Consider the following 14094-nt stretch of genomic DNA (forward strand, 5'->3'; position numbering starts at 1 on the left):
AAAATTAGAGGGATTTTTAAATACCCTTTTCAAAAACATACATCAAACACTTTATTTAAGACACTTAGTGTTTAACTGGAAGACTTTTAAAGTGACATACAGCATATAGGAAAAGCTATTTTTTTCTTTCAAAGTTTATTAATTTATTTTTAGTTTTCAACATTCATTTCCACAAAATTTTGATTCACCTCCACCAGATTTTCTCCCCATCTCTCCCCTCCCTCCGCCCCAAGACAATGTGCATTCTGATTACCCCTTCCCCCAATCTGCCCTCTCTTCTATCACCACCCGCCCCCATCCCCTTCCTTTCTATTTTCCTGTAGGGCAAGATAGATTTCTATATCCCATTGCCTGTATATCATCGTATTTCCCAGTTGCATGTAAAAACATTTTTTAAAAACACTGATCTCCACATTCTCTCCCTCCCTCCCCACTCACCCTCATTGAGAAGGAAAGCAATTCAATATAGGTTATACATGTGTAGTCATGCAAAACACTTCCACAAGTCATGTTATGGAAGACTATATTTCCCTCCATCCTATCCCACCCCCCATTTATTCTATTTATTCATTCTATTCCATCTATTCATTCCATTTATTCTATTCTCTCCTTTGACCCTGTCCCTTCTCAAAAATGTTTGCTTCCCATTACTCCCTCCTCCCATTTGCCTTCCCTTCTAATCACCACCTCCCCACTCCCTTCCCCCCTACTTTCCGGTAGGGTAAGATAGATTTTCATACCCAATTGAGTATGTTATTCCCTCCTTAAGCCAAATCCAATGAGAGTAAGGTTCACTCATTCTCCCTCACCTCCCCTCTTCCCCTCCATTGTAAAAGCCTTTTCTTGCCTCTCTTATGTGAGATAATTTACCAAGTTCACCTCTTCCTTTCTCCTTCTCCCAGTACATTCCTCTCATCCCTTAATTTTTTAGATACCATCCCTTCATATTCAACTCACCTTGTGCCTTTTGTGTACACACACACACACATATACACACACGTCAACTCACCCAGTGCCTTTTGTGTATATATACATACATGTATATATATACACATACACACGTGCGCACACACACACACACATATATACATATATATAAATTCCCTCCACTTACCCTAATACTGAGAAAGGTCTCATGAGTTACAAATATCATCTTTTCCATGTAGGAATGTAAACAAAATAGTTCAACTTTAATAAGGCCCTTATGATTTCTCTTTCCTGTTCACCTTTTCATGCTTCTCTTGATTCTTGTATTTGAAAGTCAAATTTTCTATTCAGCTCTGGTCTGAAAAGCTATTTTTTCCCTTATGTACCCTCAGGGATTAAAATGTCCAGGAACAGGCAGGTGGGGCTAAACCAATATTTTCACAGTGCTCAGCCACAACACAGACGAAGGTATCATATTTCAATAGGGTAGTGTTTGATCTCCATGGTGGAGTGGAATTTACCTTTGCTCAAATTATTGGAGAAACTGGAGGTATGTAAAGCACTGTCACTGATTTCAAGATCAAAAGCAGTTGTGCTAGTTTAGTTCTAACAAAGAGCCCCTGATATTCATGGTAGACATAAATTCTTTAAGTACTGTATGCTATGTTACAGATCCCAGAAGGGGAAAATATATCCAAATTTTAAACAAAAATTAGTTTAGCATGACCAAACTGCATGAAGGTAAAAATCACATTTTATATTGAGAAAATGAGGTTTCAAAAAAAGTTTTTTTCTTATTTCTAAAACCCTGCCCTAATCTTTAATACATCAAGTGTTCAATCCAAGATCTCCATGACCTCTTAACCACCACTCTTCTGAGTCTTCATTAATGTTCTTTGTGCTGAATTTACATTATGGCCACACCATATTTTCCCTGCTTATTGCCAAAGAAAGAAGTCTTGGATTTCTGAGAGCATTAAAGAGCTATCAAAGGCCCAAAGGTCCCAAAATGACCACCTTTAAGGCACACATACTTTTTTGTAGAAATATCTATCTGAGAGAATTCTTATATGGGTATTCCTTTTTAGCAGAAGTATATTCTATGGTGTTATTTTATAGAAAAGCATTATGTAAGAAAGGGTGCTCAATGTTTTGTAACTGAATTTAAATGTATTATCAGCAATGTTTAACTTGGGTTAAGATATAATCAATCAACAAGCATTTATTAAACATTTACCATGTGCTTACATTGTGCTAAATGTTGGAGATAAGAAAAAATAAAAACTAAAGAAGGAAGAAATAAAAGATAAATTTCTGATTTTGGAGCTGTGGAAGAGAAAATTGCTGTATCTATAATTTTCTAGGGAAAAAATATGATCTTATTGACCCAAGCAAATAATTAACTTTAAAAAACCCCAGATTCATAAGGTACCACCCTAATCCAATTTTTAGAAATTGAATAAACATAAAAATTATTCTAAATTCCAGTATTTAAATCTAACTTGATTTTTTTAAATGTTACTTTTTAAAACTTATCATTAGGCAACGTGGTCAAAGGATAGTTCTCAAAGAGTTGCAAACTATTAGCAACCATATGAAAGGATGCTCTGAATCACTAATAAGAGAAATACAAATCAAAACATCTCACAGCCTGCAAACTGACAAAAGTGATAAAAAAAAATGGAAAGTCAGCTTTGGAAGGGCTGTTAGGCAGGCCAGTTGATGCATTGTTGATGGAACTGTGAATGAGTGCTACCATTCTGGAGGAAAAAATTGTAATTATGCAAATATAATGTCCATACCCTTTGACTTAGAGACTCCAATGCTAGGCACATACAAGGTAGTAAAGAATTGGAAACAAAGTAGAAGCTCATAGATTTAGAAATAGCTAAGCAGATTGTGGCACATGAATGTAATAGAATATTTTTCTGCTGTAAGATCTGGAGAACGTGATGAATAAAGAGAAGCAGGGAAAGACTTCTATGAATTGATGCAAGTGGAGCAAAGCAGAGCTAGGGGAAAAATATACACAATGGCAAAAAAAAACCCCAACAAAAAACCAATGTAACTGAAAAGAAGATGAATGTTGCAAAATAATGCACTAAGTTTGATCCCAAAGGAAACAAAGAAGATGCCTCCTCTTGCTCCTTGGCAGAAGTGAGGGTATATTAGTGTAGAATATTGCATACAACAGATATTTTTCAAAGTGTTGATTGATTTTGATGATATTTTTTCTTTGTTATAAGGGATGGCTCACTGGGATAAAGATACGGAAAAAAAAGGTAGATGATATAAAAACAAAAGATATCAGTATAAATAAAAAAATTTTTTAAAAGACCAGAAAAGAATTTTTTAGGTTAAAAAATTATCATTGATAATTGAGACACCAACACAGACCCGTTATTTATCAGGCAGCCATAAGATCTGAAATTTCTCAGTCCCAGGTCACCAATGACCTCATGATTACTAAACTTTATTAGTCTCCATCCTTACTCCTTCTTGCTGAATTTAACAATACAGTCCACCCCCTTGACTTATGGTCCTTAGCTACTAGGACACTAGTCTTCCTGGTTCTGTTTCTTCTCACCTGTTTCCTTCACTAGTTCATTTTCTTTCCACTGTGCCCCCAAAATTGGAGTCCCCCAAGAAGACTCCTCTTTACTCCACATTCTCGCCTACTCCCGTCCCTTCAGTGATCATCAGCTTTCCGAAGATGACTCCCAGATCAAGTATGACAGCAGATTTCTTCCCAGAGTTTAAGTGCCATGTTATTTTGTACTCAACATAGCCCAAAACTCAACATCTCACTACATTATTTGTGCCTTCTCATAGCTTCCTTATGTCTGACAGCATGCAGACTCAAAATCTGTCATTCTTCTCTCTTCCTTCTCCCTCACCTGGTAAGTTTATTGAGCAGGAGAGTGACACGGTCAGATCCATGCTTCAGGAATTTAGATCCTGGATTAGGGTGGTAGCCATGTGAGCAGAGAAATGTGGAGTTAGACCTCAAAACTGACTGGATGTGTGGCACAAGGGCAAGTGAGGATCCCAGGGTGACACTAGTATTTCAGATGGGGTTTCTGGAAAGATGGTGGTGCCCTCAGCAAAAATAGGAGAGTTTAGAAGAGCGATAGCAGGGAGAGACGGAAAAGGAGGGAAGATGAATTTGCTTTCGGATATGCTGAATTTGAGATGGTGATGGGGCATCTACTTCAAAATAAATAGTTCAAGAGATAGTTGATGTGGGATTAAAAACCAGAAGGGAGATTAAGGCTGGGAATATATAGCTGAGATTCAATTATGTAGAGATAAAGACTGAACCCATACAAGAAGGTGATGTCACCATCTTTTTGAGAGAGGATAGGGTCCAAGGCAGAGTCTTGGGGGTAAGACCACACTCAGGGGTCAGGATACAGATGAGGATTCAGCAAAGGAAACTGAAGAGTGGTCAAGTCAGACAGAAAGGATCATCCAATCAACAAACATTTATTAAGCACCTACTATGTGCCAGGCACTGTGTTAATCACTGGGTTTACAAAAAGAGGCAAAAGACAGTCCTTGCCCTCGAGGAGCTCACAATTTAATAGAGAAAACAACCTGCAAATATGTACAAACAAGCTATATAAAGGATAAATAGGAAATAACTAAGATGGAAGGCACTACAATTAATGAGGGATTGGGAAAAACTTTCAGCAAAATAATAGGATTGTAGTTGAGACTTAAAGGAAGCCAGGAAGTCAACAGATGAAGACGAGGAAGGAGAGCATTCCAGGCACTGGGAAACAGCCAGAGAAAATGCCTAAAGCAGAGACGGAGCGTCTTGTTCATGGAACAGTCAAGAGGCCAGTGTCACTGGATCAAAGAACATGTGGAGAGGAGTAAGGTATAAGAAGACTGGAAAGGTAGGAGGGGTCAGGTTATGAAAGGTTTTTAATGCTAGAGGATTTGGGGTTTGTTCTTGAAGGCAATAGAGAGCCAGTGGAGTTTATTGAGTCGGACGGAGACACAGTGGGGCCTGCATTTTAGGAAAATAACTTCAGTGGTTGAATGGAGAATGAGTTGGGGTGGAGAGTCTTGAGGCAGGCAGACCCACTAGCAGGCTGTTACAATAAAGGAGTGACATGATGAGGGCCTGCACTAGAGCGCTAGCAGTGTCAGAGGTGAGAAGGGGGTGTATAAGAGATGTTGTAAAGGTAAAATCAACAGGCCTAAGCAACAGAGTGAATATGGAGGAATGAGATAGTGAGAAGCCAAGGATGACTCCTAGGGTGTGAGCCTGAGGCACTAGGAGGATGGAGTTGTCTTCTATGTTAACATGGAAGAGTGTGGGTAGGATTTAGGGGGAAAGATGATGAATTGTTTTGGACAGGTTTAGTTTAAGATGTCTACTGGATATCCAGCTTGAGATTTCTGAGAGGCAATTGGAAATGAGACTGGAGGTCACAGCAGAGAGGTTGGGGCAAAGATAGGTAGATTTGAGGATCATCAGCATAGAGATAAAAATTAAATCCATGGGAACTGATGAGATCACCAAGTGAAGTAGTATAGAGGAAAAAGAGAAGAGGGCCTGGGTGACACCTACAGTAACAGAGTATGATCTGGATCCAACCACTGAGGAGCGGTCAGATAGGCAGGAGAACTAGGAGACAGTGGTGTCCTGAAAAATTAGATTAGAGAGTATCAAGGAGGAGAGGATAATCAACAGCGTCAAAAACTGCAGGGAGGTCAAGGAGAACGAGGACTGTGAGAAGGCCATTGGATTTAGCAACTAGGAGATCATTGGTAAGCATGGAGAGAGCAGTTTCAGTGGAATAAAGTCAGAAACTGAAATGCAAGGAGTCAACAAGAGAGTGAGAGGAGAGAGTGTGAGAGAGAGAAAATGGAGGCACCAATTGCAGACAGCCTTTTTGAGGAGTTTATCTACAAGAAGTATAGGACAATAGTGAGCAGGGATGGAAGCATCAAGAGAAAGGAAAACCTAAATTCCTTATCTTGACATTTAAACCCTCCATAATGTATATTGTACATAATGTAGCCCTTCCATGCTACTTTCCTTTACTCTACATTACAAACTGTACTGGGGGCTGTCTTCCAGTCTTGTCTTGCCCTCTCAAGCTTCTTCACATAAATAAAAGCTTTATTCCATGCCTAGAAACACATTCTCTACAATTCTATTTTTTGAAATCTTTCTTCCAAGTCTAATTCAGGTGCCATCTCCTCTATGCCTTTGCTGAAAGTAATCTCTCCCCTCAAATGTTCTTATAGCATTTCGTCTGGTCCACTCCTTTGCCTCATCACATTCGATCTTGCATTATGTTTATTTGGGTGTCTCCTCTCACTATTAAACTGTAGGCTCATTGAGCAAAGGGACTGCTATTTTTCAACTTTGTAACCCCATAACTTCGCACACTGCCTTACACAGGGGAGCTGTTTAACCAAAGGGTGAACTGAAGTCTGCCATTGTTTTGAGAATATCTTGATAGTCCTATTGCTTCGGAACAGTTCAAATGTTTTTCCATATAAGAAATCAACAAGCATTACCAAATACAAAGACTGAAAACGTATAGTTCCAAGAGATGCTACTAATTGGGTTTCTGCTGCATTATTAAAGGTGTTTTTCTGTGAATTCCTTTTGGCATTTTAGTTTAAGATGTCTACTGGATATCCAGCTTGAGATTTCTGAGAGGCAGGGGGAAGACAGCCAGCAGTACAGTTTGTAATGTAAAGTAAAGGAAAGTAGCATGGAAAGGCTACATTATGTACAATCTACACTATGGAGGGTTTTTAATGCGGGATAGGGGGCACCTAGGTTGCACAGTGAGTAGAGCACCAGCCCTGGAGTCAGGAGGACCTGAGTTCAAATCCTACTAGCTGTGTGATCTTGGGCAAGTCATTTAACCCCAACTGCCCTGCCTTCCCCCCTGTAAAAAAAAAAAAAAAAAGAAAAAGAAGAAAGAAAAAAAAATTAATGCCAAGATAAGGAATCTGAGTTTCCTCTGCTCTTTGTATCTTGGACCTGTGTCTGTCCCTCTGGTGAAGCCTATGGACTTTTTCTCAGAATAATGTTTTCAAATAAATAAAATACATAAAAGTTATTAAAATAAATTAATTGAAATATTTAAAAAAAATTTAAAACAAGTTCATAGACCCCAGGTTAAGAATACCTGATCTAACAAGATCCTTTTTTGGGGGGGGGGGGATGGGGGGGAAGGGAAATAGTGAATTTGTAATTTTATTAGTGTATGGGTCTTGGGTGATGAAACTCCCTCTGTCAATGCAGACAACTGTTCTGCAACTTAGTCTTAAGAGATTCATGGGGGAGGGGGTGGTATGGAATGGCATAATTAAGTACTAACATAATAACTATTTTACAGTCAGAAAAACACTGGACAGTTGACAAACTGACTTCTTTTTTCCAAGCTGTTGTTATCCCTCTATTCCCAGCCCCCACACTTCAACTATGCTTAATTTGGGGAGCTCTAATATATGCCAAATTCTAATTTACAAGTTATAAACATGGAATTAGAAGAATTAAATTGAGGGATCACTCTCTCTAGGTTGCTAATGCATTTCTTTCCTTTGTTAGCCACCACATCGTTAGCCTATTCTTCTAAACACATTCAGTCTTTTAATATATAAGCTTCTATTACCCAACGTGAAGAGAAGGAAAGACAGCTGCATTTTATAGAACTAAGAACCCATCTCTCCTCAACTAATTTAACTTATGACCTTTTCAGCTGTTGGATCAGGTTGTTTTGGCAGGCATTCTGCCAGAGCCACAAAGTATGGACACGGTAACAACTCCCTATCCAATCTCTAGCTGTTAAGCCATCTGTTAGACAGAGATTGTTTGATGACATTAGTCAGAATGAAACAATTCCCTAACTACTACCTTCACCTTCTAGATTAAATTAAGTTGTACCAGAGAAGGAAAACCAAGATCAACGATTAACCATCATTTTGGGCCATTCTGTGAACAATTTCATATACAGTGTAAAGAATAAAGGTGCATGAGATCTAGGGTGGATGCCATACTAAAAATGTAGTTTCTGAGGGCAGGACTGCTTATGGGTTTTGGTTTAGGTTACTCTTTTACTAAACAGAATTACATTTAATCTCAAATTTAATGAAGATCCATTTCTTTCTTTTTCTTTTTTTGGGAGGGGGGAAGGCAGGGTAATTGGGATTAAGTGACTTGCCCAAGATCACACAGCTAGTAAATATGTCAAGTGTCTGAGGCTGGATTTGAACTCAGGTCCTCCTGATTCCAGAGCTAGCGCTCTACTCACTGTGGCACCTAGCTGCCCCTAAACATTTCTTAATTTGAACTATAAGGTGAAAAGGTTTGAGACTATTTCAGTTTTGCTACCAATCCTATATAAACTAGGCCTCCCTTTGAATAAAAAAATAACACTAAAAAATTCTGTAAGGTTTTTATATCTCTGGATATTTTATCCTTAAAAACATATGCCAGATGCCCCAGACTGTCTTTAGCGTGTACTACAACAGAATTTTAGAGTGGGAAGACGTCTAGCCTAATCCCTCACTTTAGAAACAAGGAAACCCAGAGTCAGGATAAGAACCTAAGTTCTCCTGACTCACAATCCAGTGTTTAAAAAAATAATATTAAAAACAAAGGTCAACAATTACGACAACCAAACAATTGATATTTCTAGGCTTAAGAGAGATTTTTCGGAATGCAAAAGGAAACAAATACTGCAGGAATGGAAGACCAAAATTCCACAAAGGCATAAAGATTTTGTGTCAGTTTCCAAATAGAGTACAAAAGAAACAACATACTATTTAGTCATAAACTTTTAAACATTTTCAATAAAATGAGATCAAAATGCTCCAAATTTACACATTGATACAACTCATCAGAAACATTTAATGATTTTGAAAAAGAAATTACATTTGCCCCTGGACATAATGTTCATAATTTGCTTTCAAAACAAATTCAAAATAAGGATTGCTCTTTAAGCTTCCAAGTTCTTCTGCTTGTAATAAGTCTTTTACCTCTGGTAAATATTCACTAAGCTGAATACCTGTAAACATAAAAATATATTATTAACACCATAAAACTGTCTACTCAAGAAATCTGACTGAATGCAGAAACATCTATGCTTCCATTTGGAATTGTCACTTGTTTGAATTTGAAAAATATCCTATTCTAATTCTGTTTCATTTAAAAAGGCACTTTAACAATTCTAACATAATATTCTTAAACAGAAATTTTATGGGGCCGAATTGATTTTCCTGGATTAGTTTAAATATCCACCATTAAAGTTTTAGTCCAATGCTTCACTGATGCGGTGGAAGTCACAGGTTCTTGAAGTCAATGTCAGTGGAGTGGAAGCTCTCAAGTGAAAAGGCTTTATGTAGGCATCTGGCCACAGACTCTAGTTCAGCAATGGTGCATCTTCACCCAAGGACCAACCCAGCTAACTATGGAATGGCTCATTACCATAACAGGGAACTGAATTATTTGGCCACAGTATCTCAAGAAAATTGAAAAAGAATGAGGAGTTGTGGGACACACACGAGATTATACCAACAGAGGCAAAATGATAAAACTCTTTAAGAAGCTAAACTATAAATTACATATGAAATCCATGCTACGGTTCTGAAATGTTAATTTTTCACTTTCATCCTTACTTCACATTTTCAGTTAATACAAAAAACTGTTACAACTAAGAATTATTTTAAAAGTACTTCCAAAAAAACCTGCTCTATTTTTTGTTTCATTTCGGGGATATTTAAATTAAAAAACACTTGTCATTTTGAAATTTTGGCCATATTATATAGAACTGATTTCATAAGGTATTGCAATTTTATGGTTAAAAACCACACAGATTTAAGGAATCATTTTGTTATGTGTTGTCCATTAAAAAAAACCTGGCTGACTTGTTTAGCTAAATCAAAATGAGATATTTTGCTAGTATAAAAATGATGGAGGTCCAAATAATAATTTTTAAAAAGAGTTCATTAATGATTGTAATACAAAAATGTATATGTGGGTACAAGTCCATTTTCATAAATAATTTCAAAAATAAGTATGTGCATTTTCTTCATTTAATAAATAAGATCTATTAGCCAAAATTCAGGTTCATAAAAACAAGTTACTTAAGATACCAGACTATGAGGTTTTCAAAATCAGGGACTATATATTATGCACAAGGCTCTTTTATATGCAGTAAATGTTTTGGGTTTACTCATATTAAGAGAACAAATTTTTAACAATTTAATAAATTATTAACACTTCCAGTAAAGCTTTAGTATCCTTAATTTCCTATGAATAAAATGATGCTAATCATATTTGTGAAGTTATCACATTAATTTAAGAAAGGGATAGTTTTTGTGAGAAAATAGGTACTATAATGGTGAACTTTCTTATTAAAATATATATTTTAACCCTAACATAGGGTCACTGTATTTAGAACTGGAAGGGATCTCAGAGGTTACCAGTCCAAGTCCCTCATTGATTTAGTGTTGCTGGGTTTTTTCTTGCAGAATTAAAGGCATATTTTTGTAAGGGAAAACCATATAAGCAACTTAGAGAGGGTCCTTAAATACCTAAATAGAAAGGTGACAAATAAATTCATGATATGCTTACAACTAAAGATACCAAACGTCAAACTCAAGTGTCCAGTCTGTAGCCATGAGGATGGCAGTATGGAGCAGAAAGAAGAAAAGATTTGGTGTTTCAGGCTGAATTCTGATTCTGCCTCTTCTTGCCTACAGTGATGTTGACCAAGTGACTTGTACTCCCCTGGACCTCGGGATTCTATGGGTGAGAGTTCTGAACCTGATGACTTCTAAGGCTCCTTCCACCTCCAAATTTATGATCCTATGATCTTAGCTTGTTGGTACAACAAAAGTACACAGGTTTCTAATGTTATCTTGCCATGCCAGCTTTGCAACCTAAATGAGTATGAGGCATCAAGTTCTTTTCCAGGCCCTGACTGCTCTAATAAAGAGACAAATGTGGAGAATTTCTGAAACAGACTGATAAAGAACCTATTCAATTTTAGCCTCCCCACCACCATTTGTAGAGAGAAGGATTATCATTTATCTTGCCCCAGACAGATGACACATACTCCTATATCTTAGCAGATAATTTTTAGGTGCACTTGCAAACTACCTTTCCTCTGTTTAATTAATTCTTGACTTTGAGATTGATGATATAAGTTTTAAATTGTTTAAACTACACTTTAACCACTTAATAAGGAATTAAACTTATTTCTCTATATAGCTGCTAAAAGAATTGCGTAAAAGAACTGATGGTGAAATTATAATTCCTAATTCAGCATCTATTCATTCATTCAACAAATATTTGTTAAGCAACGAAAATGTGTACAGCACTGTGCTAAACAATGAGGAAAATACAAAGAAAAATAAGAAAATTCCTGCCCTCAAAGAACTTATAAGAGAACTAATCACTTACCATCTTTTAAAAGTTTCTCTAAGATTTTCACAAATATACTGTCTTTAGATGCTTCAATTGGATCATCTTTACCATCTGAACTGGACCAACTACAGAACAAGAAAATCAGCATGAGGTTTGAAATTCACAAATTAAAACCTTACAGATGACTAAACACATGGTACCTTGTGGATGGGAAGAGGTGGGGCAAAGATACAGAAGATTATGTATTGGTTGGTCGTTCTTTGTACTCAAAGAGGACCAAAATGACATCACTATGCTAGAGTCAAGTTACAATGTATCTGATTGTGGCTGATCAGACCAATACGAGCTCAGAATGCTCTACTACAGCTCAAGCACAAATAGTCCACGTGAAGATTTGGGGTGGATTCTCTAAATTTGTGCAGCTCATGTTTTTTTTGAGCTACTTCAACTCTGCTTAGCACCTCCTCTGATGAGGGCACACCATGCTGAGTGGTCCTGTGCCAGTGTCTCCGATGTCACAGAAGATTATGTATCTAAGACTAATTAAACATTTTGGAATATAAGAGATGCACACACTTAAGTTTTCCAAAATGCATCCTGAACTTACCTATACATTTTGCCAGAGCTGGACGTGTTATATAAATATTTAAGCAGAAAATCATACTTTAAAAATACCACTTAACTAACTTTCCCAAGGAAATGCTGAATAGCAAATATGAGCAATAGCAAAATGAGTTTTGCAACCTAAAGCATGATTTCCTAAAGAACGGGCAACAGTCAGAATGCATGAACACATATGTTTTTTAAAAATGCAAGTAAAATGGGCAGTGTTCCTTGAACCTACATAGGGTTAGACATATGAAGCTGGGAAAATTTTTGTTGTTTGAAAGCACCTAAATATAAACCACAGGCAAGTAAATCTACATAGTCAGTTGTAATTCTATATTCCACAACACACTACAGCTTAAATTAAAACGATGATTTTTTTTAAAAAAGCAGCCAAGATGAATAATTTTGCACAAGTGGGGTGTGGCACAGAATCAAATGAGAAGACTTGCTGGATGCTTTTGAGGATGGCTTCTGAGACCAGATTAACAACAATTTTAACTATCTGGGAGTGCTCTGGGGAGGGAGGAGGTAACTAAATAAAAATAGCTCTATTCCCTCCAATAAGGAAAATGGTGAGCAGGGGAAAAGTTTTTTAACTATCAGGCCAGGACATCTTTAAAATTTTTTTTCTGAGAAAGAGACCCATGCCCACAACAGACTGTCTTTAATCCTTCTCACATGGCAAGTTTTAAAAGAACCATTCCCATAGATGGAAATGAAGAATACCTAGGAAGAAGGCAGATACACATAAAGGAAAGGCTTGAAAATTTGGATACTATGCCCTCAAATCTAAGAATTTTTAATCAAAATGAAACTGGTATCTCTGACCTTAGTTTTGTGAAATGGAAAAATAAATATATTTCCACATTTTCCCTCCACCAGTTAATACAGAAAAATTGCTTTGCATTCTGGATTTCTATCAATTCTATGCTAATAGATTTACATCCTTGAAATGTTCCATTTTTGCCCTTAAAAAAAAAAATCAAGGATCACACTGCTCCTTTCCCAAACTAGGTCTTAAAGTCCTTACAGGTTTGCTTTTAGTTTCTGGTTTTTTTTTTTAAATGGGCAGGGAATGTTCAACTACAAATGACAAGAGGACAAATTCATCAACAAATTCTAATGAGTGACCCAAATGGAGTAAATTCATTGTGCTGTTAAGTCTTACTTGTCTCTTAGAAGAGCTTTGCAAAGGATTTCAAGCTTGAGGTCATTTATGTTTGCATCTTCCTCCTTCATAAAGGGGAAAAAAAGTTGATTAAATCCTTATTTTAAAAGAATGATAAAGATCACTTGTTTCTCACTAAAACTTCCCACTACATTTAGATTCAAGGCATGTCAGCTCACAATTATGTACTCTTATTCTATTTTGGCTACTTGGCGATAAGAGATAATTATACTTCTTGTTCAATGGTGGGATATAATTACAACAGTCCCACTGCTATGCCTAGGTAGAGGTTTATGTTAACTGCATGCAAGAAGAAAAAAATTACAAACTCATATGTGATAAGGGTAGAAAGACTGTACAAGCTCTAATAAAAACTCATTTTTTGAACAAAGAAAAATCATTATCATAAATCCAAAGACAGCCTCTTATTTTTCTCTGCCTTATTAAATTATTATCAATCTATACAGTGAAAATTAATGCTTTATGTTAAATATTTTTCTTTTTCTCCTTAAAACATAATCAATCCCTGGAAGGAATAACAATAACATATTAGGTCACTAAGAGAACCTTATGTGAACTTATTTACCAGTATATGCTATGATAACATGAGAACAGTAGGAACCCTAGGAAGCAAGAAGTTTAACTAAAATTGGATCTTGAAAAGTCATACATAACTACTGACTAAAATTTGTTCAACTTACTTCATATACTCAGAGTGAAGTTTCAGAAAAAATAAATATAATCAAGAATTATCACCCAAAACTTTTTAAGAAATGCTAGGGTCCAGTTTCTGTGGCAAACAATTGGAAAACATAAATTGCTAAAACTGATTAAGTTCATATCTGACTAATCAGGTATAAAACTAAAGAAATCATCCACATAAACTTAAGACAAAAACCAATAACTAACAGTTCTTGAGTCCCTACTACTTTCAAGTAGTGGAACCAGGTACTGAGTGTCATGGCTATATATAACTTATGGA

The 14094-nt window shown here is 36.5% G+C and overlaps 1 protein-coding gene across 1 annotated transcript in view; it reads right to left on the reverse strand.

The window, feature by feature from the left end:
* Positions 1 to 8091: 8091 nt before the first annotated feature.
* NUP133 (nucleoporin 133) overlaps positions 8092 to 14094 on the reverse strand; it is a 69392-nt gene continuing 63389 nt past the window's right edge. The window contains exons 24-26 of the mRNA XM_036757187.1: positions 13113 to 13177; positions 11372 to 11460; positions 8092 to 8972 (exon numbers count right to left, since the gene is read on the reverse strand). Coding sequence (XP_036613082.1) covers positions 8836 to 8972; positions 11372 to 11460; positions 13113 to 13177 — 291 coding nt within the window. The 3' untranslated portion in view covers positions 8092 to 8835. The remainder of the gene's footprint in view (positions 8973 to 11371; positions 11461 to 13112; positions 13178 to 14094) is intronic.

This window comes from Trichosurus vulpecula, chromosome 4 (genome assembly GCF_011100635.1).
Source record: "Trichosurus vulpecula isolate mTriVul1 chromosome 4, mTriVul1.pri, whole genome shotgun sequence".
NCBI classification, from domain to species: Eukaryota; Metazoa; Chordata; class Mammalia; order Diprotodontia; family Phalangeridae; genus Trichosurus; species Trichosurus vulpecula.